Source organism: Anomalospiza imberbis, chromosome 10, assembly GCF_031753505.1.
Source record: "Anomalospiza imberbis isolate Cuckoo-Finch-1a 21T00152 chromosome 10, ASM3175350v1, whole genome shotgun sequence".
NCBI lineage: Eukaryota > Metazoa > Chordata > Aves > Passeriformes > Viduidae > Anomalospiza > Anomalospiza imberbis.
The window spans coordinates 11,232,352-11,255,454 of NC_089690.1; the positions used below are offsets into that span (position 1 = coordinate 11,232,352).

General features: G+C 49.0%; 1 protein-coding gene across 3 annotated transcripts in view; it reads left to right on the plus strand.

The window, feature by feature from the left end:
• Nucleotides 1-805: 805 nt before the first annotated feature.
• The window catches only part of IL1RAP (interleukin 1 receptor accessory protein), a 51,337-nt gene continuing 29,039 nt past the window's right edge, over nucleotides 806-23,103 (plus strand). The window contains exons 1-2 of one of the 3 annotated variants that reach the window (XM_068200676.1): nucleotides 806-999; nucleotides 18,403-18,470. In XM_068200676.1, the coding sequence (XP_068056777.1) occupies nucleotides 18,404-18,470 (67 nt within the window). In that variant the 5' untranslated portion in view covers nucleotides 806-999; nucleotide 18,403. Of the gene's footprint in view, nucleotides 1,000-1,940; nucleotides 2,762-18,402; nucleotides 18,471-23,103 lie in introns of those variants that run through there. The other 2 variants (XM_068200675.1, XM_068200677.1) reach the window with 2 other exon arrangements.

Below are 23,103 nucleotides of genomic sequence, written 5' to 3' on the forward strand. Positions count from 1 at the left end.
CAGACAGGAGTTTCCTTAGCGCTACAGGCTTTGTGTCCAGCCATTTCTCTCTGCTGTCAGCCTGCCAAGATGTGATAAAAGTACCAATAAGGGCAGGGGACTCACTGCCAGGATGGAAGAGACTCCAGGCCAACCTGAGAGGACAATGAGCTTTCCTGGGCAAGGGCACTCCTACACTAGGGGCTGCACTTAAAATTACTGGCCACATTCTCCAGGAGCAGGTGCTGGCCCAAATCTCTGCAGATTTTTATTCCTTGGACTCCCTGACACTGCCCTTGCAATCTGTTTCAGCTGCCCACTCCTCATCCATCAACAATTTCAGCCTCATCAAGGCTGTATCTGTACCAGCGATAGAGCAAAAACGGTGTCACTTCTCTGGGACGAGGTGGCATCAGAATGTCCAGGGAGCACCGGGAGGAAATTACTAGGAAGGAATCCCAGCACACCAGAGAGGAGAATGGGAAACTACTTTCCCAGGGGGCAGGCGGCCCGCAGAGCGCTCAGGGGCTGCGGCAGCAGCAGGGCTGTGTCTGCCAGCCCGCTCCACCCAGAAAGTGGCCAGAAAGTGTCCAAGGGCTCCGGGCGCCTCTCGGCCCCCGGCAGCCGCCGCCGGCAGGACGGCTCCGGCCAGGAGAGGGAGCCGTGGCCCCGCGCACCCCGCCTCGCACCCCGCCTCCCCCGGCCCGACCCGGCAGCTGCGGAGGGACGGGGCTGTGCCTGTTCCCGTGCTTGTGCCTGTGCCTGCTCCGGCCCCGCGCCCGCCGGCCCCGGCCCCGCTGCCCCGCAGTGACCGCCGCGGGCGGCGGGACCGCCCCGAGCGCGTACGGAGCGCGGCCGCGGGGAGAGGGGCGGGCGGGGCGGAGCGGAGCCCGGGGGCGCGGATCGGGCGCGACGGCGAGGAGGCAGAAGAGGAGGCAGAAGAGGAGGCAGAAGAGGAGGCAGGAGAGGAGAGCGCGGCGCGGCGCGCCGGCCACAGCTGTGCGCTCCCCGCGTCCTCAGGTGAGCCGCGCTGCCTGGGGGTGCGCGGGGGACGCCCGGGTTTGTGTAGGCGTGGGCGGGAGCAGGGACAAGGGACAAGGGAGCCTGTCCCGCCCCGCCCCGGCCGTGAACTTCCCCGCACGCGAAGGGAAAGTTTGTGTCGGAGGAGGCGGATTCCAGCCCCGGCGCGGGGGGAGCCGGGCGGCAGCGGCGCGCAGGCGGCAGCGGCCCCCGCTCCTCGGCTGGCACGGGGGGAGATAGGAAAGAAAGAAGAGGAACCGCTCGGGAGAGCCCGAGGAGCAGCGCCCGGCGGCCAGGAACGAGGGAGGACAGGTGGGCACGGTGGGAGCGAGCGTGCGGGGCCGGGGATGGGGGAGCGGAGCGGAGCGGGGGTGGGCGCGATGCTGCCGGTGCCGCCGCGGGGCCGGGGACCCCCGCGGACCTCGGGGGACCCTCGGCGATCCCGCGGTGTGCGGGGACCGAACCGAGCTGCGGCTCCGCGGATTTGTCTCCGCGGCTCCTGCAGCCGGGCTGGCGATGCCCCCGGTCCCCGACATGCGGAGGGATTTGCTTCAGTTCGCTCCCGTGGGCCGTGGAGATCTGGGTATTCCTGGCTGGAGCGCTACACGCGCTGAGAAATGCAACTTTAATTTTCATCCGGATTGCAAATTATTGAGCCTCTGATACCTGCTCTCTGCTGTCAAACGGGTCTCTGAAATGGAAATGGGGAGAGGAAGGGGTCAGGCTTAAGCCTTAGCAGGGAAATAAAGTGGAAGAGACGTGTCCAAGAAAACAGACTGGAAGCGATTAGATGCTGGCAGCAAGATGGCCTTTGCTGTGTTTGTTGGGGGCAGTTGCCCCCTTATGTGAAGCAGTTTTTTTTTTGGTGGTTTTTTTTTTGTTTGTTTGTTTTTTGTTTTTTGAGGGGGGTGTATCTGGAGGGAAATTGGATGGTTTCCCAAAAATGAAGGGGAAAAAGGAAACCATCAGTGCTTCACTACTTCAGGTGTCCCTTTTCTGTGCCAATGTCGCTTTCCCCTGTTACAGTGGCAGTGCTTGTTCCTCACTCTGGGCTGGTTTCTTGCAGTGTGCCTGTATAGTGCTTGGCACATCAGAATCCTGATCTTGGGACCTTAGGATGTCACAGTAAACTGAATTATAAATGCCCTCTCACATGCACTCTCTTTTCATCCTGACTTCTGCTTTGTAAATAGGTAGTTATAGTGCTTGGATAAAATTCTGGTTGGCTTTACAGATCTTTCTTTTCTTATAAAATGATGGATTTTGTTACATGCATTCAGTTTTTTGTCCTAGGAAAGGCTTTTCACTTCTGGATTTGTAAGATTGCAGCAAGCTCCTTGTATTTTAAAAACACTTATCTCCTTCGTAATTAAAAAGTATTATTTTCCTGACACTCCATTTTTAACTGTGCCCCTCTCGGGCAAGCAGAAGTGTCACCCAACGTAAGCTTCCATACCTAGAAGGATTGTGAGGTGTTATTTATTAACTGTACTGTGGAGAGTCCATATCTCATAACTTAGAGGGTCATTTATAACAGGTTGCTTTTGGCAGCTCTGGAAGATTTACTTGCTGTCTTGTATTCCTTGCAGGAAAGGCATCCCTTGTTTTTGCGGAGAGCATCACTCCAGCCCATAGGCTCTTGAGTGGGCAGGCTTGGTGCTGGAAAGGCTCCTGCTTTCTGTCTCCATTGCCTGCCTGTGGTGAGCAGGAGGGGGCAAGCAGAGAGGATTAAACTCTAAACCCCAGATATTCTTCCCTGGATGTAGGCATGGTGTTGTTGCTGGGAACACCTTGTCTGAAGGAGCAGCTAAGGATGTAGGATAATGAGGGACATGGAGAGTAAGCCTGAGAGGACTTGGGGTGGTGGAAGCCTGCAGGGCACTGCAATGACTGGGAAATGTTAAGCTGGGAAGGTGGGAGCTGCTGCGTGGAGCTGGAGGGAAGGGGCTGTGGGGTGAGAGGTTGTGTTTCTAACTCCGTGCCTCTGTGCAAGGCAGAGGGCAGGGCTGCATCCACAAAGCCCTGGGATTGCTTTCCAGGTCTCTGCTTCTAGCTTGAGTTCAAAGTGTCTGCATTTGATATGATGCTTGCTGATGTCTGTCCATGCCTCCCCAGAGTCCAGAAAGTCCTCTGATCCCTCCAGGGTGTGGAAGGAAAGCTTGTATCTGAACACTTCTGGGCTCTCCCTTTCCCCACTCTGTTGGTCTGTGCAGGTATTCTGCATTTGAGCATGAGCACGTGCAGTGGAGATGAGTACTGCCCTGTTCTGGGCTCCAGCAGCCTCCTCCCCAGGTCAGGTAGCGCTACCCAAAAACACCTGGCACCACAAAGCACACACAGATAAGAGAGACTTAAGAGGGTAGGGGGAGTGGTGTAGCAGCCTGAATACTTGGAGGTGTGGGAAATGCCTCCCTGCTGGCCTCAGAGCTGTAATTTTAAGCTCTAAAATAAGCATTCAGGAAGAATGAGGCAGAAAGATTTTGTCCTAACCTTATTCCTTCAAGACCTGCGTGAACCAGATGCTAGCTCTAGGGAGGAAGAATTATATTCCTTCAGAATAAGAGTCCAAAATTTGAGTTTTTATTCTTTCTTCTCACTTCTGTTTGGATTTCTCTGTTGGTTATTTTGGCAGGCACATGATTCATATTTCTTCCCTGGGTCCCCTCTCTTGTAAAGTGTCCTCCCATTTCATTTCAGCAAGACTCTGACTTGCAAAAACTTGTCATAAAGCCCTTGTGACTGGTGGTGTGGGAGAGGAGGTGCCCCAGCCTGGCTCTCAGAGCACAGGTTGCATTAGTCAGGTGGACAGTTAGGAAGATTCTATCAGCATGTGAATGCATTCATGTCTTTTTTTTTTTTTTTCTCACCATACAGTAACGGGGAGTGCTTTGGGAATAAAAATAGAAATAGGGAAAAGCCTATATAAGCTGAAATCTGTGAACAGCGCCACGTTATCTGGGAACTAAAACACGTTCTACAGTGGAGCTCTGCTCTTCTCCTTCCTCCCCTCTCTTTCTCTTGACACAGCTGATGGATTTCAGTGCCCCCATGAGCAGAGCCTGTGTCCTCTGTGCTGCCAGGCTGATGCAGCCTGGCTGGTGGCAGCTCTGTACCTGCAGGTGAGCTGGAGCATCTCTGGCTGGGCAAAGTGGGACAGATGCGAAGGCAGAAGGAGGCAGAGCTGGCTCAGGTGTGCCATGCTTGAGCTGACCCTTCTCCACACCCTGCAGGAGGCTCGGGGGCTGTGTGCAGGTGGGGCTCTGCCATCCACGGTCTGTAGCTGCTTTGTTCTGCTCCACCATCAGCAAAACGTGCGGCTGAGATTCACTGCTGAACTGGAACAAAGCAGCTTCTTCTTTTGGGAGGTATTTTAGGATTTCTCCCCCCCCCCCCAGCACACAGCAGTGCTTTTGCCAGGCAGAGGGCTAATCTGACGTATCTCAGCCACAGCGCTGGTCTGTGTGAGGCTTTTGCACGCGATTGAGCCAGATGAGCTCAGAGAGAGTGCAGGAAGGGAACTGATCTGGGGAAATTACTTCAGTGGTGCTTGTGCTTTAGGGAATTTCGATCTTGGCCACTGTGTTAACTGTGTTCAGCCTCAGAGGTCCCAATAAGACACATGCACAGAACATGATATTCATAATTTAGGAGTCTGATTTTACAGAAAATAAAATACAGGAAAACGAGTGTAAAAGTGTGTGTATTTTGTTATAGGGTTCTCTAAAAATAGTTGCTTGTAAAACAGTATTTTCACTACAAGTGAAGAATCATGTCTTTAGTTAGTCCTTTGTTAATCTAACAACTCTCAGTTTCCTCAAATGGGAGTATATCCCCAGGAGTTCCTCTGACAAAGGTTTCCTCTGAGTCTGGATGATTATCCAATTACAATTTAAAGAAAATTACAGCAAGGATAATTGGCTAAAGATAGAAGTATCTGAGAGCGTTAGGGAAAGAGAAGGAGAGAGTGAGAAAGTGAGAGCTTCACTTTATCATATGAGTAAATGGACATTATTTCAGTCCTTAACTTTTGCAGTGAGTGGATTCAAGGTCCCTGGTGTTTGGATCTCCCTCCCTCTTCCTCCCTCCTCTTCTCTCCCTCCCTCTACTCTGTCTTCTTATGTGTTGACTTGATATTTAGATGAAAAAGTTACATTGATTCTTATGGAGTCTTTTTACATTTACATGTGTTAACAAAAAGAGACTGTTAACTTAAACACTCTATTTGCAGCAGAGAATGAGACATTTCCATGAATCCTGGGCTCAGGCAGGGAAGTGGTAGGTGGCTCCTTCTCCTGGGAGCTCTAGGAAGGTGCCAGAGAGCCATTAGCTTGGAAATCCCACTCCGAGTAGGGCCATCAAGAGCTACCAGCTCTGCCTAGGTGCCCCCAGAAGACCCACTGCCTTGCCTGGCAGGAGCCCTGCATGCTGCAGCACTCCCATCCCGTGTCCATCATGGCTGCTGAGAGCCCTGAGCTGCCATGGCAGAGTTGGTTCAGGAGCTTTTGAGGCTGCCTTCAAGCCCACTCACTCTTTTTCATTGCTAACAGCTTGTTTAGACAAGGCTGGGCAAGCTCTGCTGTTTAACCCTTGCAGCGCTGGCTGTGGGTCAGCGGCTCTCTGGGTGCAGCTGGGAGCTCCTGGGTGCAGCCTGGCAGTGCCAGGTCAGGGGATGGAGTTGGGCTCCCCACGCAGCTCCCTGGACAGCTTTGCTGTGCTGCAGCTGGAACATGAAGATACAACGTGAATCATTCTCTTACACAAATACTTAAGAAGCCTCTTCAGCTTTACTAAGCCAAGGTGTTATCAGAACTACAAGAGGGCTTTAAAATAAAAGTAAAGAAAAAAGAGTAAGTTTTAATACCTCCCTCTTTATCTGGGAAAGCTGCTGGGTTTGCTTTGTTTTGTTTGTTTGTTTGTTTGTTTTGCTCACAGTTTTCTTTAATCCCTTGCATTACTGAAATAAAAATGTAGTGGAGTATCTTGCCTATCTTAGGCCTGATGCTGTTTATTTAGAGGGATGTGAGATTTTCCCAGTGTTCTGAGGAAGATTCTTAGGTATTTGATTAATTTCTGCGTAAAGGCTTGCAAAATTGTGACTTTAATGTTTATCCTTAGTGCTGACAGGATGTTGTGGAATTGTTTAACTGTATATTTGTAACAATTATACTGCTTGGCAAGAAAGACATGTTTTCTTCTCAGAGGGAATTTTTGTTGGCTTTCTTTTTTTTGGCCTTTTTCTGCCTGTGAGTTGTGGTTATAGCTGCCTTTCTTTATCATTTTACTTTTTGTTTTAGATGTAAATAAAGAGCTAATTGCAGTTAATCTCAGTGCAAAGGAATGAAATTTTAAAGCGTGAAAAATAACGCCCATCTGTTGGATTTGCAGTAGCATTTTGGGGTTTGCCTTCTACTTGGAAGGATGCCAAAACTTATCTTGCTCAATTTAAAGTTTTCTTTGCAGTATTTAAACTGGATTTTTAATAATGTATAAAAACAAATAGAAATTGAAATAGCTTTTCAAATTATGTTTGGTCATGTTCTCTATGTGGTGGTTGTTAAAAAGTGAACAGCTATAACTGAAATGAGTTCAAATCCCACCACCAAATTCTATAGGAACAGGTTGAAGACCTTCTGGAAAAGCATCCATTTTTCATGGTAGTGTATTGCATTTCTCTGTTTCCTGCCTGCTGGGGCTCCATGTGTCCAACTATGGAGCACAAAATTACTTGTGTAATTACTTGGGTTCCCAGCCCCAGAATTACTTGTTCCAAGGGACCTGTTCCTTAAGTAGTTACTATTTAAGATAGGCTCAGAACCCCAGGTTTTTGTGGTGGGTATGTGTTACTTCTAGCCCCATCAGCTCCACTGACTCTTGAGCACAGGGAATTAATCCATACTTTGCTCTCATATGTTATCTTTCATCTCAGCATCTCTAAGCACTTTAGAGATATTAAGATGCACTGCTGTGGTCTGAGATGGGGAGAGGCTGTTCTAAATGTGGCTGGAGAAACAGAGGCACGGATTTCAGAGGCCTCTACTAATGCACTCAGTTCAGGGGCCAGCCATTTTTAAGTTCTCTAATGCCTGATTAGCAGGGAGGCACTACAATTTTTCATGCACTGCATTTGGTGATTAATGCCTATATACAGATTTCATGTTTATTAGTCAGAAACTCATATTTCTACCCTAGACTAGAGACTGTTTTAAAATCTTCAACCTTAGAGACTTATAGGAGCCTAGTAAGTGGCAGTGTAAGGAGTCCAAATTCCTAGTTATTTTTTCTCAGGTTAGTCCTGTTGCAAAAAGTAAAACCTCACCTCCCTCCCACTATGGTAACATCCAGAGCCCCACCTACATGGATTTATTAGCAATCTGTTGAGTCAAAGTTCTGAGATGTGTAAAAAAAAAAACTTAATTTGTCAGTAAGAGCCATGCAAATTCACTCTAATACAAATAATTTGATTTGTTCTGTTGAGAAACAGCCCCTCTTCCTTCAAGCACAGATACCTCCCAGCCCTTGTTTTAGAAGGGATGTGGGTAGTGGGAGGAGGATGTTGCTGCCCAGCTGGCAGGCTGTGGAGGTCTTGAGGGCACCCAGCCTCTCTGAATGAACACAGATGTGCTGCTGGATCCCAAAATGTGTTGCTCTAGCAAATTGTGCTGGTTGCATTTGAGCGGATGCGTTGGGGTGACTGAAGGACAGAACTCAGACTCCACTGGAATAACATCCCTATGGACTTGGATGGGATTTCCCCCATATCCATTCTCTTAAAAAAAATAACCCTAGTGCATTTACCTTTCTCCTCCTTCCTTGTCCTCTCTCATGCTGCTGTGTGGAATTTCGGGAGCCTGTTTAACTCTGTCTCCTTGGGAGGTTTCACACACACAGACTCCCTGACCCCATGGAGAGCTAGAAACACTTTTCTCCAGGCTCGCTGTGTCTTCCTTTTCTCCCATTGCACAGGGGAGCTGTACCTTGCATTTCAGCCCTGTTGAATAGTCCAGCAGGGTAATGTTTCCCCCTTAGACATTTTTTTTGCCCCCTCATCTGTCAGGTGCAATGACTCTGTAGTTGCTGACATGAAGTGTCAAAGAGCAGGAGGGAAACTCAACCCAACTGTGTTGGGTTTTATACAGCCTGGTTTTTGGTGGTGATGGGGGGCCACAAAGGTGGCTTCTGTGGGAAGCTTCTGGAGCTTCCACCATGTCCAGCAGAGCTGGTCCCTGGTGACTTTGAAGATGGACATGCTGCTGGCCAAGGTTGGGCCAATTGGAGAGGTTGGTGGCACCTCTGTGATAACATTTGGGAAGAGGATCAATTCAAAGTGGGGCAGGTGCAGTTTTTCTTCCAGTCAGAGAAGAGGAGGAGGAGAGGGAAACAATGTGGAGACGCCAGGGTGAGTGGAGAAGGAGGGGCAGGAGGTGCTCCAGGTGCTGGAGCCGTGAATCCTCTGCAGGCCTTGGTGAGACCATGGTGAAGCAGCTGAGCCCCTGCAGCCCGTGGGGATCCACGGGGGATGCAGAGATCCACCCACAGCCCGTGGGGATCCACACGGGATGCAGAGATCCACCCACAGCCCGTGGGGATCCACGGGGGATGCAGAGATCCACCCACAGCCCGTGGGGATCCACGGGGGATGCAGAGATCCACCCACAGCCTGTGGGGATCCATGGGGGATGCAAAGATCCACCCACAGCCTGTGGGGATGCAGAGATCCACCCACAGCCCGTGGGGATCCATGGGGATGCAGAGATCCATCCACAGCCCATGGGGATCCATGGGGGATGCACAGATCTACCCACAGCCCATGGGGATGCAGAGATCCACCCACAGCCTGTGGGGATCCATGGGGGATGCACAGATCCACCCACAGCCCGTGGGAATTCACAGGGGATGCAGAGATCCACCCACAGCCCGTGGGAATTCACGGGGGATGTAGAGATCCACCCACAGCCTGTGGGGATCCACAGGGGATGCACAGATCCACCCACAGCCTGTGGGGATCCACAGGGGATGCAGAGATCCACCCACAGCCCGTGGGGATCCACAGGGGATGCACAGATCCACCCACAGCCCGTGGGGATCCACAGGGGATGCAGAGATCCACCTTCAGCCCCTGGGGAGGTGCCCATGCTGGAGCAGGTGGATGCTGGAGGAGGCTCTGATCCTGTGGGAGACCCAGTGGAGAGAGGGGCCCTGCTTCCAGGCTGGAGCAGCCTGGCCTTGGGGGATGTACCCCATGGAAGACTGACCCATGCCACAGCAGTTTTGGGAGGGCTGTCTGCCCCTGGGAGGGACTCCCATTGCAGCAGGTTTGGGAGGACTGCTGCTCATGAGAGTGGAGCCACGCTGGAGAAGTTCATAGAGAACTGTCTCCCGTAGGAGGGACCCCACGGTCTCACAGGGGAAGGAATCCTCTCCCGGAGCAGCAGAAGAAAATTTCAGTGACAAACAGACCCAAAACCTCCCATGCCCTGTCTCCCTGTGTTCTTGATGGGAAGGAAGCGGAGGCTGAGGAAAAAAAGGTGTTTTAAGGGCTTTCTTTTACTTCTCATTTTCCTCTTCTGACTCTGCTGGTAATAAATTCACTTTGTACCTCTAAGCTGAGCTTGTTTTGCCCTTGGAGTGTTTTTTCCTGGACCTTATCTAAACTCATGAACCCTTCATTAATTTCTTTTCTCCTCTGCCCAGCTGTGGCACGGGAGGGGAGGGTGAGCGACCAGCTTTTGTGGGTGCCTGGCATTGGGCCAGAGTCAAACCACGACACCAACTTCCCAAAGATAGTCAGTGATTGCTTCCTCTCAATGCAGAGATGTGGGCCAGCCCAGGGCTGGGGTCAGCACAGATTTGAGAATATGAAGGCATCTATATCCTGGCATTGAAGGTGCTCAGAAATGAAAATTTCAGAGGCTTTTCAGATTTTTGGCCCTTTGCAGCAGGGCTTTAGTGCATAGCAGTATTTCCTTGTGTCTCTGCACCTCGTAGCCTTTGGAAATGTCAGCAGCGCATGTATTGCCTTTTGTTTGTCATTCAGCTGGAGAAATGAATTCATTGCCCTTGTGAGACCAATCATATTCTCCCCAAATAATTAATATTGATGACAGTCACAGCATACTGCTGCCTGCAGCTCCATCTCAGCTTTCCCACTATGTAGGGGCTATGGGTCACAGAGCAGGAGGCTCCCGGACTTCAAATTTCAGGGTGCTGTTCTTTGAAGGTTGAATTTCAAGACACACTGATGGGGCCCGTGCAGGCAGAGCCTGAGCAAGTTCCCTGTGATGGTGCAACTGAATATTTGCAGAGGAAAATGTTAGAGATGTGGGGAGCAAAAGGAATACATATCACAGGGGGAAGGATTGTCTCACTCTTGTTTCTCTTCTCCTCCTTTTTTCTGTGTGTACACAGCTTTTTCTAGTCCCCTTTGCAGAATGCAACTATACTATGCTGGACAGAAAGGGACAGGTATGCCAAAGAAAGCTGCTCTGATGGTCACCAGGAGAACCAAGTGGGTTGGGAATGTGGAGGGCTGGAAGGATCTCCAGAGTGCTGCTTTTAAGTGAGGTGCTGTCTTGGGGGAGGCTGGTAGCTCCTGGGCTTTCTATTTTTATATTGCTTTAAATTGATTGATGTATAAAGCACACTTGGAGCAGCCTGTCTGAGCTGCAGGACAGGGATTGAAGTATCTTGATGTCTTATTCTTATTTGCTTTTACTTGTAAGGTTAAATGGGATTAAATTAACATGATTAATATAAGTACTAGGTGTGGAAATGCTGTGAGGCCCAAACTTGAAAAAGAAAAAACTCATCTGACTTGCTTTTACCCTTGAATATGTTGCTCATCTCAGGATACTCAGAGTCACTTGAGGAAATCATTCTCTTATGCCTCAGGAAGAGCTGGGGTTCCCCACTTTCCTTGGGCAAACCTGGTGGTAGTGCTGGACACATTGCAGCTGCCTGGGGAATTTGTGGCACCACAGGAAAGCAGATTCTTGGGAAGGGAAGTGAAAGACAGTGATGTGCTCTGGAGCATGGTGTTACTTGGAAGAATTTTGCCTGTTGTGTCCCTCTCTGGAGGAGCAAGAAGGGAAGGATGTTGTCTGAATATGGAGCAGGCATCCTGAGAATCTGGTGCTGAAGCACTTAGTGCTGTGAGGGGAGGAGATGAAGTGAAGGAGCAGGTACATATCTGCCAGTAAGGGCTTGAACTTAAGAAAAGAAGCTCTTGGAGTGTTTTTGACCCTGAGAGCCTATTGCAGGTGGCACTGAGCAGGGCTGGGTGCAGCCCCTGGCTCCACAAGGGAGATGTGGAGTGGGGCTGCAGGGCACTGGTTGGACCAGGCTGGGCTTGCAAAGAGACACCTCCTGGGAAAGCTGCTCTGCCGTTTGAGAGACCTGGGCCTGTCCTGAAAAAGGCATTAAGCCCATCTGAAAACCTGCTCAAATCTGCATTGTGTTCTCTGGATTTAGAGATTTGTGCTGAGCTAGCTTGGGGCTGCTGCTATGCAGTCATTGCACAGTGTGGATATGCTGCTGTGTCCACTGGGGCAGTGGAACAACCTCCTAGGGAGGGTAGTGGAGCTGCTTACATTGTAAAACCATTAAAAAGGTCAGGAGGCAGAATGTATAAATTAAATGCTTGTTGTCAGATGTCTCCAAGTGTTCCGTGACAGTTAATTGGAACTTCTCTAGTGAGGGGGATCTCACTTTGGATTCCTTAAGTCTTCTCAGGTCTTTGGGCCACACTGATTGCAGATTTCCTTTCTTCTGTGCAAAGATTGGTTTTTCAGTTTATTTTGTGGTAGCACAATATGTGTGTGTTTCTCAGAACTCTCCCTTCACTATAACATAGCTGTCCAAAATAGAAGCATTGTGTCTGGCTTCATGGAAGATCTCAGCTCTCTTTGAAGCACGGTTGGAAACTTTTCATTCCCTGGCTATTCACACATAAAAAATAGACTATCTTAGCTGGATACCTTTTGCTTGAGCACAGAAGTGCTCTTGTAGCTATAGTGTTTGAACTGCTCAGTGGCCAGCACGGATCCATTTGTAATCTGTGCTGTTTGATTTTATAGCTGTGGCTCTACTTGCCCCTCTCCAGCCCACTCCACAGATCTCTAGGCAATAGTCCTAGCTGCTTATTTGACTTGTCCAGGTGTGCACATTTTGTAGAGGTGACAGAGAGCTCATTTATTTTCAGTGTATGAAATGCAGTGTGCTCTGCCTGCTAAATTGGTGGCAGAGTATAATCAGTGGCACCCTGGACTCAGCAGAGCAGTGTGCAAGATCTGTAGCATTTCTGCTTTTCCAAGTCCTGAGGGGCCCCCAGGAGAACTGCAAAGGGAAGCAGGGGATTACAAATTTCTTCAGGTACATTTTCAAGCCCCCCCCCCCCCAACTTCTCTCCACATGCCTAGATTGCACTTCTTTCTTTTGTGAGGGTGAAAAAAAACTTCTTCCTCTGAATTCTCATTGTTAGCGTTAAATCTGCTGAGCCAAAAGGATGCCAGGAGATGGTATGCAAATGCCAATAGCAAATCACAAATTCCCTGCCTGGAAATCTCACCTCCGTGTCCCAAACATTGGCACTGGCACTGGCAAATCTTGCACTACCAAGGAAGCTCCCAGGAATGACTCACTGTGAATGAAAGTCTCCACACTTTTTCCCGAGCCACTGAGCTTGAGGGGAGGCTGCTGCCATCTCTGCCCTGGGGAGCTCTTGGTGCTCCTGGAAGGGCAGCCTTGCTTCTGCAATTTGTGCTGCTTCATTGAAGGAGAACTAGCTTGGGATCACCTCCCATGGTGGCTCTGGAGCATCACACTGCTGAGCTTGTTCATCCCCGTGTTGGGGATTTTGTAAAATGTCGTTATTAAAAAGCCATCAGGCTGCAGCCCTTGGCCTGGATGTGCAGGCAGGAAGCCAGGGAGGGGCCGTGGTGGGCGACAGGCAAATGGAGCCACCTTGGACCCTGGTGTCATGTCCTTGGCTGGCAGTGAGCTGGCTGAGCCACTGGTTAAGAAGACTATTTCCAGGTTTTCTTGCTGTGTGTTTGGTTTTGGTTTGGTGTTTTTGTCCTTCAGGGTAGTCAGTAGCTCTGGATGTAAAGCTGTGTGCCAATGGTCAGGTCTGACCAAGCAAGGCAGAAAATCCTTTGTGCTGGTGACAGGAGACACCTCTCACCAGGGCGGCTTTTCCATCTGACTCCCACTAGTTTAATTCTTGTTCCTCTCTGCAAAAGCAGGTGTATAATATCTGCTGTGATTCTAGCTGGTGAAAAGCTTTCAGGCCACTCAAATTTCAGCATTTCCTGTAGTTCTGATGACATAAATTACTTTTGTTATAGAAATATTTCAGAACAAATTCCTTTCAGCCTGCTCTGCTGTCAGGCATGCGATGGCCTGGTGAGTGCAGCTACCCTGGCACAGGTGGGACTCCAGCACTGATTTTGAAGATCCCTGCCTTAGATTTGTCACCAGTAGATGCAGTGACTGGGTCACACCTATGGCTCCTGTGACATCCCTGATTGCAGGGCAGGCTTCAGCTCTGCTTGATTCCTGCTGAAATGTGCCTGGCTGTTTGGGAGCTGCTGCCAAGACAAATTGGGCTCCCTGCCCGCAGGAGAGATGTGAATGTTTTTTTCCAAGGACGGCGTTGGGGCCCTCTGGTCAGTGTGCCTGAGTTTGAAGTGATGAGTGTGGCGTAGCATGCACGAGAGCAGGGAAAGTGCTGCGAGCTGCTTTTGGTGCTCATCATCAAACTGCTGCTGGATTCCTCCCTGCTCTGTTCCTGGGAGCCGTCTGGGGATGAAAATTGCCATGAATGTGGTTATTCCTACTGGGGAGTAAAGGCTGGACTTCCAAAAGCCATGGCCTGTCTTTCTGCCTAGGTGTCACATTCTGTTCCTCTGGAGGGCTGTCCCTGGGGCTGACCAGTTCTGTGCAGGAGAGGCTCCCCTTTGGGCAGGGTCAGAGAGACACTGTGCAAGCCCTGGCTAAGTGGCACCAAGATGGTTTATGCTACAGTAATTCCTCCTTTTGTCTGACTTACTCCTGCACATACTGAAAAGCAAAAGTGTTTCCTGGGGGGTTGAAGGGCCTTTTCCCATTTTCCATTAGTGTTTTTGCTGTTACTTTTCTGCAGCTGCTTTTTCAGGCTGCCCTTTGTCTGCCTTTTGGATTCTTTGAATTTACTTGAACTGTACATCTATTTTTCCCCATAAGAAAACCCAGCAAACTCATTGAGCAGCCTTGTCCAATGCTGCTGTGTGATGATGCAGGGACCCAGGGCTTGTGGGCACGCTGTGATTGGGAGCAGAGAGCTGAGCCCCTTTCCTGAGCACCAGCTCTGCTCTGAAGCCCATCAATCAACCTTCATCTCCAAGTCCATATGGCATAGAACCAAAGCATTTCCTAAGCTAGCCCACTCCAGATTTTGCCAGCCTTCCTGTGTCTGTATCCCATTTTTTGGGGCTCTCAAATGCTTTTGAGTTGGGACAGAATTACAGAAAGAAAATACTATGCAAAACGTACTTTGGCTGAAATTATTTATTTTCTCTTTCAGAAACTGCTTTATTTGATACTCCCTTGCAGTCAGAGCACTTAGTTGCAAGGTTCCGAAGGGCGCTTTTGTTCTGCAGGCTGTAGTGTGACTTCTCCATGAAAAGCAGAAAAACCTATCACCTCTCCCTAGAGGCCTCTGGTTAGGAGGGACAAAGGCATTTTTCCTAGAAAATGCAGCATTGTTCTGTAGAATTGGTACAGTGTCTTTGAGAATAGGTGTGCTTTGTTAGTAGTTACTTTGAGTGCAGTTCTCTTCGTTAATTACTTGACATCTGTCTTTGGTTTTATAATTGCTGGTAAAGTGCGTGGGCTTTGCAGAGTCCATGCTGCTAAAGGCAGGAGGGAATGATGCCTTGCTGAGGTCTCTTTGGCAAGGGTGTTTTATTAAAAGGTGTTTTATATAAAAATATTCATGTTTTTTTTTTTTTCTGACAGGCCACTTGTGACCAGTATCAAATGAAAAAAATTAAACTTTCCACCCCCTTTGATGTTAAGAGCATGTGACACTTCCATGATTGTGCTTCCCCGCACCCCACTTTTCTTTGCTCCTCCATAGACAGAAGGTGAAAGTTCGAAGAAAAAAAGTGCTCTGGAAGGAAAAGTGAATGATTTCTGATTTAAAACAAAGTGAACATTTCAAGTTAAGTCCTTAAAAAAAAATTCTAGCAAGAGCTGTGATGGATCATTTTCCCTAACCACTCTATGAGTTATTATTAAAATGTTAATTTATGGAGACATTAAGAGCACCTCAGAGTATATTGGTCTCGTGAGAAGTTCCTGGAGTGCTGAGGATGTATCAGAGCTCTCCAGCTGCCTTCTGGCTGCTCTGATTGCCTGCTTTCTAGCTGCAGTGTGATTTCTGAGCTGGTAACTCTCCTGCTCACTGATTTTATTCTCCTTTTATTTTTATTTTCACTGGGTGGCTGCAGTTGGGTGAAGCCTTCTGCTGCAGCTTGGGTTTGTACTCCCTGGCCTCTGGCTCCTTCGGTTGCAGCCACAGAAGCTGGTGTTTGGTGCAGTTCTACAGAATTGCGCAAAAAGTTCATCAGACGCCACTGGAATTGCATCACAGGCAGGAAAAATGGCAACATGCTCTGTCCTGTCCTGTCACAAAACACAGAAGCAGGTTGCTGGGAAAGGTTGAGAAAACTCTTCTGTTCCTGGCAAGACCAGGGTGGGTTGTAGTCCTGTGGTGTGAGGTTCTTAAGGCCATTGCAAAACCCACCGATCTCTGCAGCAGGACGCAATGCTCTTCTCCTGTGTCACCACTGGACTGCTGTGGGAAGACCTTTTTATTTGGGGAGATATCAGAGGTTTGGGGCTATTTGGGTTTTGGAGTATTTTTGAGTAATCGTGTGCCACAAGAATGGAGCTGGGCTGGCAGATTGTGGCCTGGTCAGGGCATCCAGGAAGGTGTGATGCCTCCCCTTGACCAGCCCTTGACTCTGTGCCTGTCCCTTCCATGGTCCTTTGCATTTTGTGTAGAGTGGGAGCAGCCAGGGCTGTGGTCAGTTGTGTCCCTTCTCTGTAATGGAGAAATTGCTGTGATCTGACAGGCTCTGTGTCTGTCTGTCTCCACTGATAAGATCTCTGGAAAGCCTGGAATGAACCAGAAGTAAATCACTTTGTGTGTAAGGCTTTTGATTTTATAGCTGGGTAGAGCAAGAAAAAAAGGATTTTCCTACTAGTAGGCAGAGCATGGAAATCTTGGATACCTTGCTCATGGGAACGGAGACCTGGTGGCTCTGTGAGACAGTTGAAAGGAGCATGTTCCTGTGAGCACATCTAATGGATGTAAATATTAGCTCACTGCAGAGTTCATGTATCACCGAGTGAAGTGTAGTAGTTTATTTTGGCCTCAGGCCACGCAAATGGCCTTGCTCAATACAAGGGAAACTCATCCAAAGTCTGTAGTTGTTCCTGCTTGCTTCAGGGCTGAATTCAGTCTGATTTGTGTGAAATGCAGGAGAGAGTCACTGGAAAATAAGGGTGAGTTAGGACACGCTGTGCATTTAGCTAATGACAAATGGAGAGGGAACCATGAGGGATCTTGATTATGGGAATGATTCCCTGCCACTCTTTACACCCCCTCTCTTTGAGCATCTCAATTACAAAAAGTTCCTTAATTCCTACCAGAAGTGCAGCATGTTGGATCTCTCTGTCCAATCTGATGGCATAAAAATGTTTTATCTTTCTTCAGCATTTCCAAGGGGTAGGAGTACTTAATATTGTTTCTTCCCTATGGAGTCTTAAGTAACATTGGGAGCTGGTTGTAGGTGGCAGTAGAGAAGGGTTTGATAAGCAGCTGGCATTTCACTTTGGAGGAAGGTGGTAGGGGATGATCAGCCCTCTCAGATGGACCCCAGGGAAAAAAAACCCTCACTTTCTTCCTTGCTTCTTGACCATGTTTGAAGCCTGATGGCTTCAGAGGCAGTGTGCAGCCCTTTCCATGGATTGTGCAGGGAAGAACAGGCATGCTTCAGATTTCCTTTGTCTCTTTGAGATGAGCCCAGCAGAGGGAAGGCATCGCACAAAGGCTTTTCAGATGTAAGCACTGAAAAGGAAGATTCAATATCCGCTGCTGGGTTTTGAGTAGTGCAGTTCACGTGTCGCATTCTTGTTAATCTCTGCAATCTGTGCAATTTGAGGTGTCCTCTGCTTATGCTCAAAGCCCTTCTGTGTACTGCATATATTCTGGACAGGTTTTTGAGGGAGATGTTTAAGGGAGCTCTGTGGCTTCTCTCCCCACACTTTTAACACACCCTGATGGAGCAGGTTTCTCTGTCATCTCATGAGCACAGTATTCCTGACAGTATCACCATGCTCATTACTGCATCTGCCTGGCAGAGCTGAGATGCTTTGATGAAGTTCAGCCTTTTAACCATCTCTTCTCCCTTTATGATCTGACAGCATGCAGGAATATCAAATGTGACCTTAACCCCTTTAAAGAGAGCATCTAGTAGATGTCAGTTTTCATGACTACCAGCTTATAAATTGCATCCTGGAAAACCTAGAAACAGAGGGATATTTAATTCCAGTGAGTGAGCAGCTCTGAGAGCCGAATGCCAGATACTGGAGTGGTCAGCCAGTGAAACTCTGGCAGTGTACATTTATCTCAAATTACAGGAAATTGTGTTCTGTAGTGGGAATGGAAAAGTTTGGGATTGTTTTCTGCTTATCACTGCTGCTTAGAAAGTATAAACCTTTGTTTAGATCCTTTCTAAAAAGTGTACAAACCTGGCGTTTGTTTACTCCTGCGAGTTCCAAGGAGGGTTTGACTGGGAAGAGCTGGTGAGGCCCTGTCTTGCCTCCACTGCCTGCAGGAGCAGGTTGAAGTAGGCTCTGGCAGCCAGCCCCTTTGCAGGTCACTGGCAGCACACCTTGCCAATTGGGACTGCTCTGGTGTGGCTGTCCTGTCAGTGTCGGACACGCATTCAGTGCAGATGTGCCGCAGCCGCTGCCAGCGCTCTCTGCACTTGTTCTTAGAGATGACCAGGAGGTCTTGGCAAAGGACCTTCTTTTGGGAGTCAAAGCGTGGGAACTGTAGCGTGCAAGCATCCGTTTGACTCCTTGTGCTCCCTGATATAGACTATTCTGATGACTTAAATCAATGAGCTGGACTATCCTCTTCAGAGCCATCACCTCCCAGGCTTGGCAAGCTGTCTGCAGGCGGAGTGATGCGGCCATGCAGGTGCTGTTCTTAAGGAACCTTCATCAGATAAAACAGGGATGTACCAAAATTAAAGGATCACTGGGTGAATGGAGGAATAAACACATAGACTTAAAAAATGGCCTGCAGTGGTAAAACAGTGTCAAATAACCAGGTCTGTGTGCTTTGTCTCCCAGGATGAAGATGGTCAGTGTCCTGCTGGTTTCACTCTGGCTGTCCATGGTCACCCCTGGCAGAAGCTCAGGTAAGGATGTGACATGTGATGGACCTGCCCACTTACTGTGCAGAGAAGAAAACTGCAGTGAGTTTTGAGCATTTACAGTATTTCTGGATTAAATGGTTGTGTATAAAATACTTCAGTGAAATGCATGAACACAGTGTTGGTTCTGGGGGGCTGTTGTACCATGCTCTGTGTAGAGACAACCAGTGTGGTGTGAACAGATGCATGAGCAAATAGCAGCAGCACTTCGACCCAAAAGTGCTTTGCAAACTCCAGCTGTCCCCTTTGTCAGTATCATTACTGCCCTTCTGAGAGGGGTGAATCCAGGGCTCGGCCCATGGAGCTGCCTTGTCGCTGAGTTGCAGGAAGGACCCAGGCTTGAACCTGCACTCTGCTATCCCTGGTTGGATCTGGAGGGGACTGAGATCCAGCTCTCCAATTCTGACTCATGCCTTAGCAATGCAAGGGGAGAGGGGATCTTCTAGAGTAAGAGGAGCTCTGATACCCGTCTCACTGAGTCACTTTCCTGACAGGAAATATGTTGTCATGCTCGCAGCTCCTCTGGCACTCGTTCAGCCCAGCTCTTGTGAAGAGGCAGATTGTGCATGTCTCGGCTCCGGACTTCCTATTTGGGGGTGGAAGGAGACAGCATGATTTGCAGGAGGCAAGTGGAAAGGGGAGGGAGGAAAGAACAGGAGCTGGTTTTATGGGAGGAAATGTTCAGAAATAAGGGCTGTACAGGGGTTTGACGAGTCCCCCCATGAACTCTTGTCCCTCTGCAATGCTGGCAAACAAGCAGTTACAATGTACCCCGAGCAGATGAACAGCTCTTCTGTCATTCTCCCTTGGACCACACTGAATTATTGTGGGCCACATTCACAACGTGCACTTCAGCAAGGTTCATCTCAGTGCAGTGTTCATTGCAGAGGCTGAAGCCTGGGAGGTTTTTCTCCTTGGGCTGCCCAAGGGCTGCAGGCACTCACAGTAGGCTGTGATCTTTAGTGGGGAATGTCCTGTGCTGGCTAACAGGGGCTGGGTGGAAGTGGTGAGCAAAGGGGAAACGGCAAAGGAGAAACAATACACGGCCTAGGTCTCCTCCACTAAGCCCTAGGCAGTAGGAGTGTGTGGGGAAGGAGGGACCCAGCGACATGGATCTCAGCTGCTGGCTGGGAAAATCCCTGCTTTGCTTGTGCTTCTGGACGAGCTGTTCTGCTCTCCACCAACGCAACATCCTCCTCCTGCTGAGGCAGCATTACAACACCCCACGTGCAGTCATCTTGGGATTTTGCAGAAATGAGAGGTGGGTGCAATTGAATCAGGATTGCCCAGGAAATGTTAGAGCAGCTCTAAAAGCTAACACAGTTGGCTGGGAAGAAGTTGATTTCAGAAATGAGCACCCTGGCATTTGGGTCACACAGGCTTGTGCCAGTTGATCTGGCAGAACCAGAACCCTCCATGCATTTCTGCAGGGCATTTAGTACTTTTTAAACATTTCTTCTTTAGCATAGATTTGCTGTACAGGGTGGCCAGAACCCTTGTAGAGTGCTGCAAGAATGTAAGTCTAGTCTCAATACATGAGACACCTGATCAGTTAAAATACACTTTTCCTGCAAATCCACTGCAGTGTATGCATTTAATTTCCTGCAGATTTGTGGGTGTCAGACACACTCTTCAGTTCAAAGCTTCTTTTTTGTGCCATGGACAACCAGTTCAGGCTGTCAGAATGTCCTTTGTTATTCATTATGGGCTTGGATGGCTCTTTGTACTTGGATGGAGGGGCAGCCGTCTGTGCAGCCCTCTGTTTCACTGCAGGGTTTCCTGGGACTGGCACCAAAAGGAGACTGGAGCTCGTTTCACCCTTGCAAAGTCATAAATACATAGCAGAATGGTAGTGGCCTTGTTCTGGAAATGTTACAGCATTTGGGCTTGCTTTTCCGTCTTGGAGCAGGGTGTGTAGGTGGGGGGAGCAGAGCTGAACTTACCTGGAGCGAATGCAGAAGGACTGTGCACAGTCTACAGGTGCCCTGGTGATCACCTAACATCAAGCAGGGCCCTGGCGATGGGTAGCTCTCACTGGGGAACCTGGTTCCTGGGATATTTAACATGTGTGACTTGGTAGACATTTGTCATTTCAGCTGAGTCCTTTTCTGTGTTTTGACTATGAAGTCATGTAATGCTGTATTGTTGAGACCAGTTCTCTCTCTCCAGCCCAGGATGGACTGAGGAAGGCTGGAGTAGGGACAGGAGTCGTCTTGTGGTTTGCTGCCACTTTTCCTGCCTCTGCCATCCTTCCCAGTGGAGCAATCTGGTCAGCAATACTGACCAGAGACTGCCCAAGCCAGGGGTACCAGCTCTGCTGAGTCCCAAGTTCTGTGAGCTTACAGAGGATGTGAGGAACCAACACTTGCTAAATTTCAAGCTCTAAAGTACCAGCATTGCTCTGGATGCAAGTCGCACTTCCATCCAGTTAAGCCACTATGGCTGTCAGTCTCTGGCAGTGTGTCAGAAAGCTTTAGCATTATGCTTCACCCTGCTTCCTACTGGAGAGACAAACCCACAAACTTTATTTCCCCTCCAGATTTTGCCTACAGCACTATGGCTCTTAACATCTGTTCTCTGGGCTCTGCTGTTTCTGCTGCGTATGGAGGCTGGTGCTGAAACAAAATCAGTTGCTCAAAGGGAGGTGCAAGCTGTATGAGGGAAGAAATGCGATCTGACTAGTGTAGAGTAAGAGATGTAGAGCCTGAGACTGAATTTGTGCCTGAGTCTTTTGTTCGCAGATGCTGAACACGTGGGCAGATCTTTTCCTAGTCTTGAGAACATACATGATCTGCAGTGTATGGAGTGCACGAGTGCATCACTCATGACCTTTGGTCAGTGTTTACAGGGGAAGTCAAGGTCTTCTGCTTTCCTTGCCTAACTAAGCCATCCTTAAGATGGAACTCGTGTTGTAGGATGCTTAATGAACCCAGATGTTCTGATAGCCAGGGAAGGATAACAAAACCGATGGACCCGGGTCTGGTTGTACAGTAGTTTCTTTGGCACTACTGAAGTCATATAAATATACACTGGCTGAAGAGAGATGAAAAACCAGTCAGACAAAGAACATAACAGCCACTATGAATACAGAATAATGTTATCTTCTTGTTTCTGAATGAAGCTGGCCAATGTTAGATACCAACTTAGAAATAAGATGTGGCTGTAATTGTGCTTCTTGTTCCATTTTTCCTCTCTGCTAACCAGGCTGCTCTCTTCACCCTCCAAGAGCTTTTGTAGTGTGAGGGCTGGGGAGATGACCATGGTTGGGAGTACTATCTTAGGGAATTGCAAAAGCAGAAGAATATGCTGCCAGGAGAGGAGGAGCAGCCTCATGCTGATTATCTAATGGACCCATGTAGTGTGAGCAGGTACCTGTTGTGCATAAATAGCCCTTTGGTAGGGGGAATCATCATGTGTGCATAGGAAATGCCTCTGTAGCTCCCTTGGGGGCTATCAGACAGGCTGTGTGGTAGGATGAGCCCAGGACTGGGCCAGAATGATACCCCAGCATGGCAGGTAGTGGCTGGAAAGCAGCCAGGAGTTTCTCTCCTGGGAGCTTTATTTCAGGCTTTGCTGTTATTTGCTGGATTGTGAACATGTCTATTTACACTCCCCCATATCAGAGGCTTTCAGCCACTTTGGTTTTGCTGCTCTGAAGTTGGCTCCAAAGTGCCAGACGTCATCAATGCTTCTGGGTTCAGGTGGTGGCTGGAGCAGTGGAGTTCTGGCTGCAGTGAGAAGGAAACAGAGGTCTAGCTCCAGAGGTCAGAGCCACTTGCCTGCACTGTCTCTCCCAAGTGCTGATCTGCACTGTGGATCTCTTGCTTAGCAGAGAGGCAGAACAGTTACTTTTGGCCAGGGGAAATTTGCAGATTAATAAGTTACTGTCTGTAAAACACTTTGAAGATGGAAAGCCCTGTGCAGCTCCTCAGGATTATTGCTATATGGCTCTTACTCTACTGATGGGGTTCCAGTTGCTTTATTTTCCTTATGATTTGTGACAGCCCCAGAAGCTGAGAAGCTTATTTTAGTGTATAAAGTCAAAAGAAAAACAGATTAAACTGCATTATTGTTTTCTAAAGAAACTAAATCCCTCCCCCACCATCATCTCCTGGGATTTCCTGACTTCCTCCTACTCTTCCAATCTCAGCTTCTTGCTGTCCTAATTTAGGACGTGATTTTATAACCATCCATACCCATCTGTGAGCTACTGTGGTTGTAGAAGTTTATGGCACTTGGGGGTATGAAGTCATTGACACTGAGGGTGTTGAAAGCTGCACAGCCCTGGAGTGGATGGATGGAGATAAAACCCGTGGAGCAGAGCTGACCTGGGTGCAGACGTGTCCCCACAGCCACCAGCCTCCCTCCACACCAGCCAGAGCTGTGCCCACTGAGGAGATAAAACCTCACGTCTGCTTCTTGTCAGCTGAGGAAATGGGTTGTGAGGGGTGAGCTCTGTGCAGGCATCATGGTGTGACCTATCTGCATGGAAGTGCAGGAGCGTGGGGAGGAAATCAGCCCTTTCTGGGTGTGTTGCAGATACGGTATTGAACAGTCACTTTTGCTCCCGTGTGGGAATCAAACAGGACATCAGGGAGCTGTCATGTCCCCCTGCCAC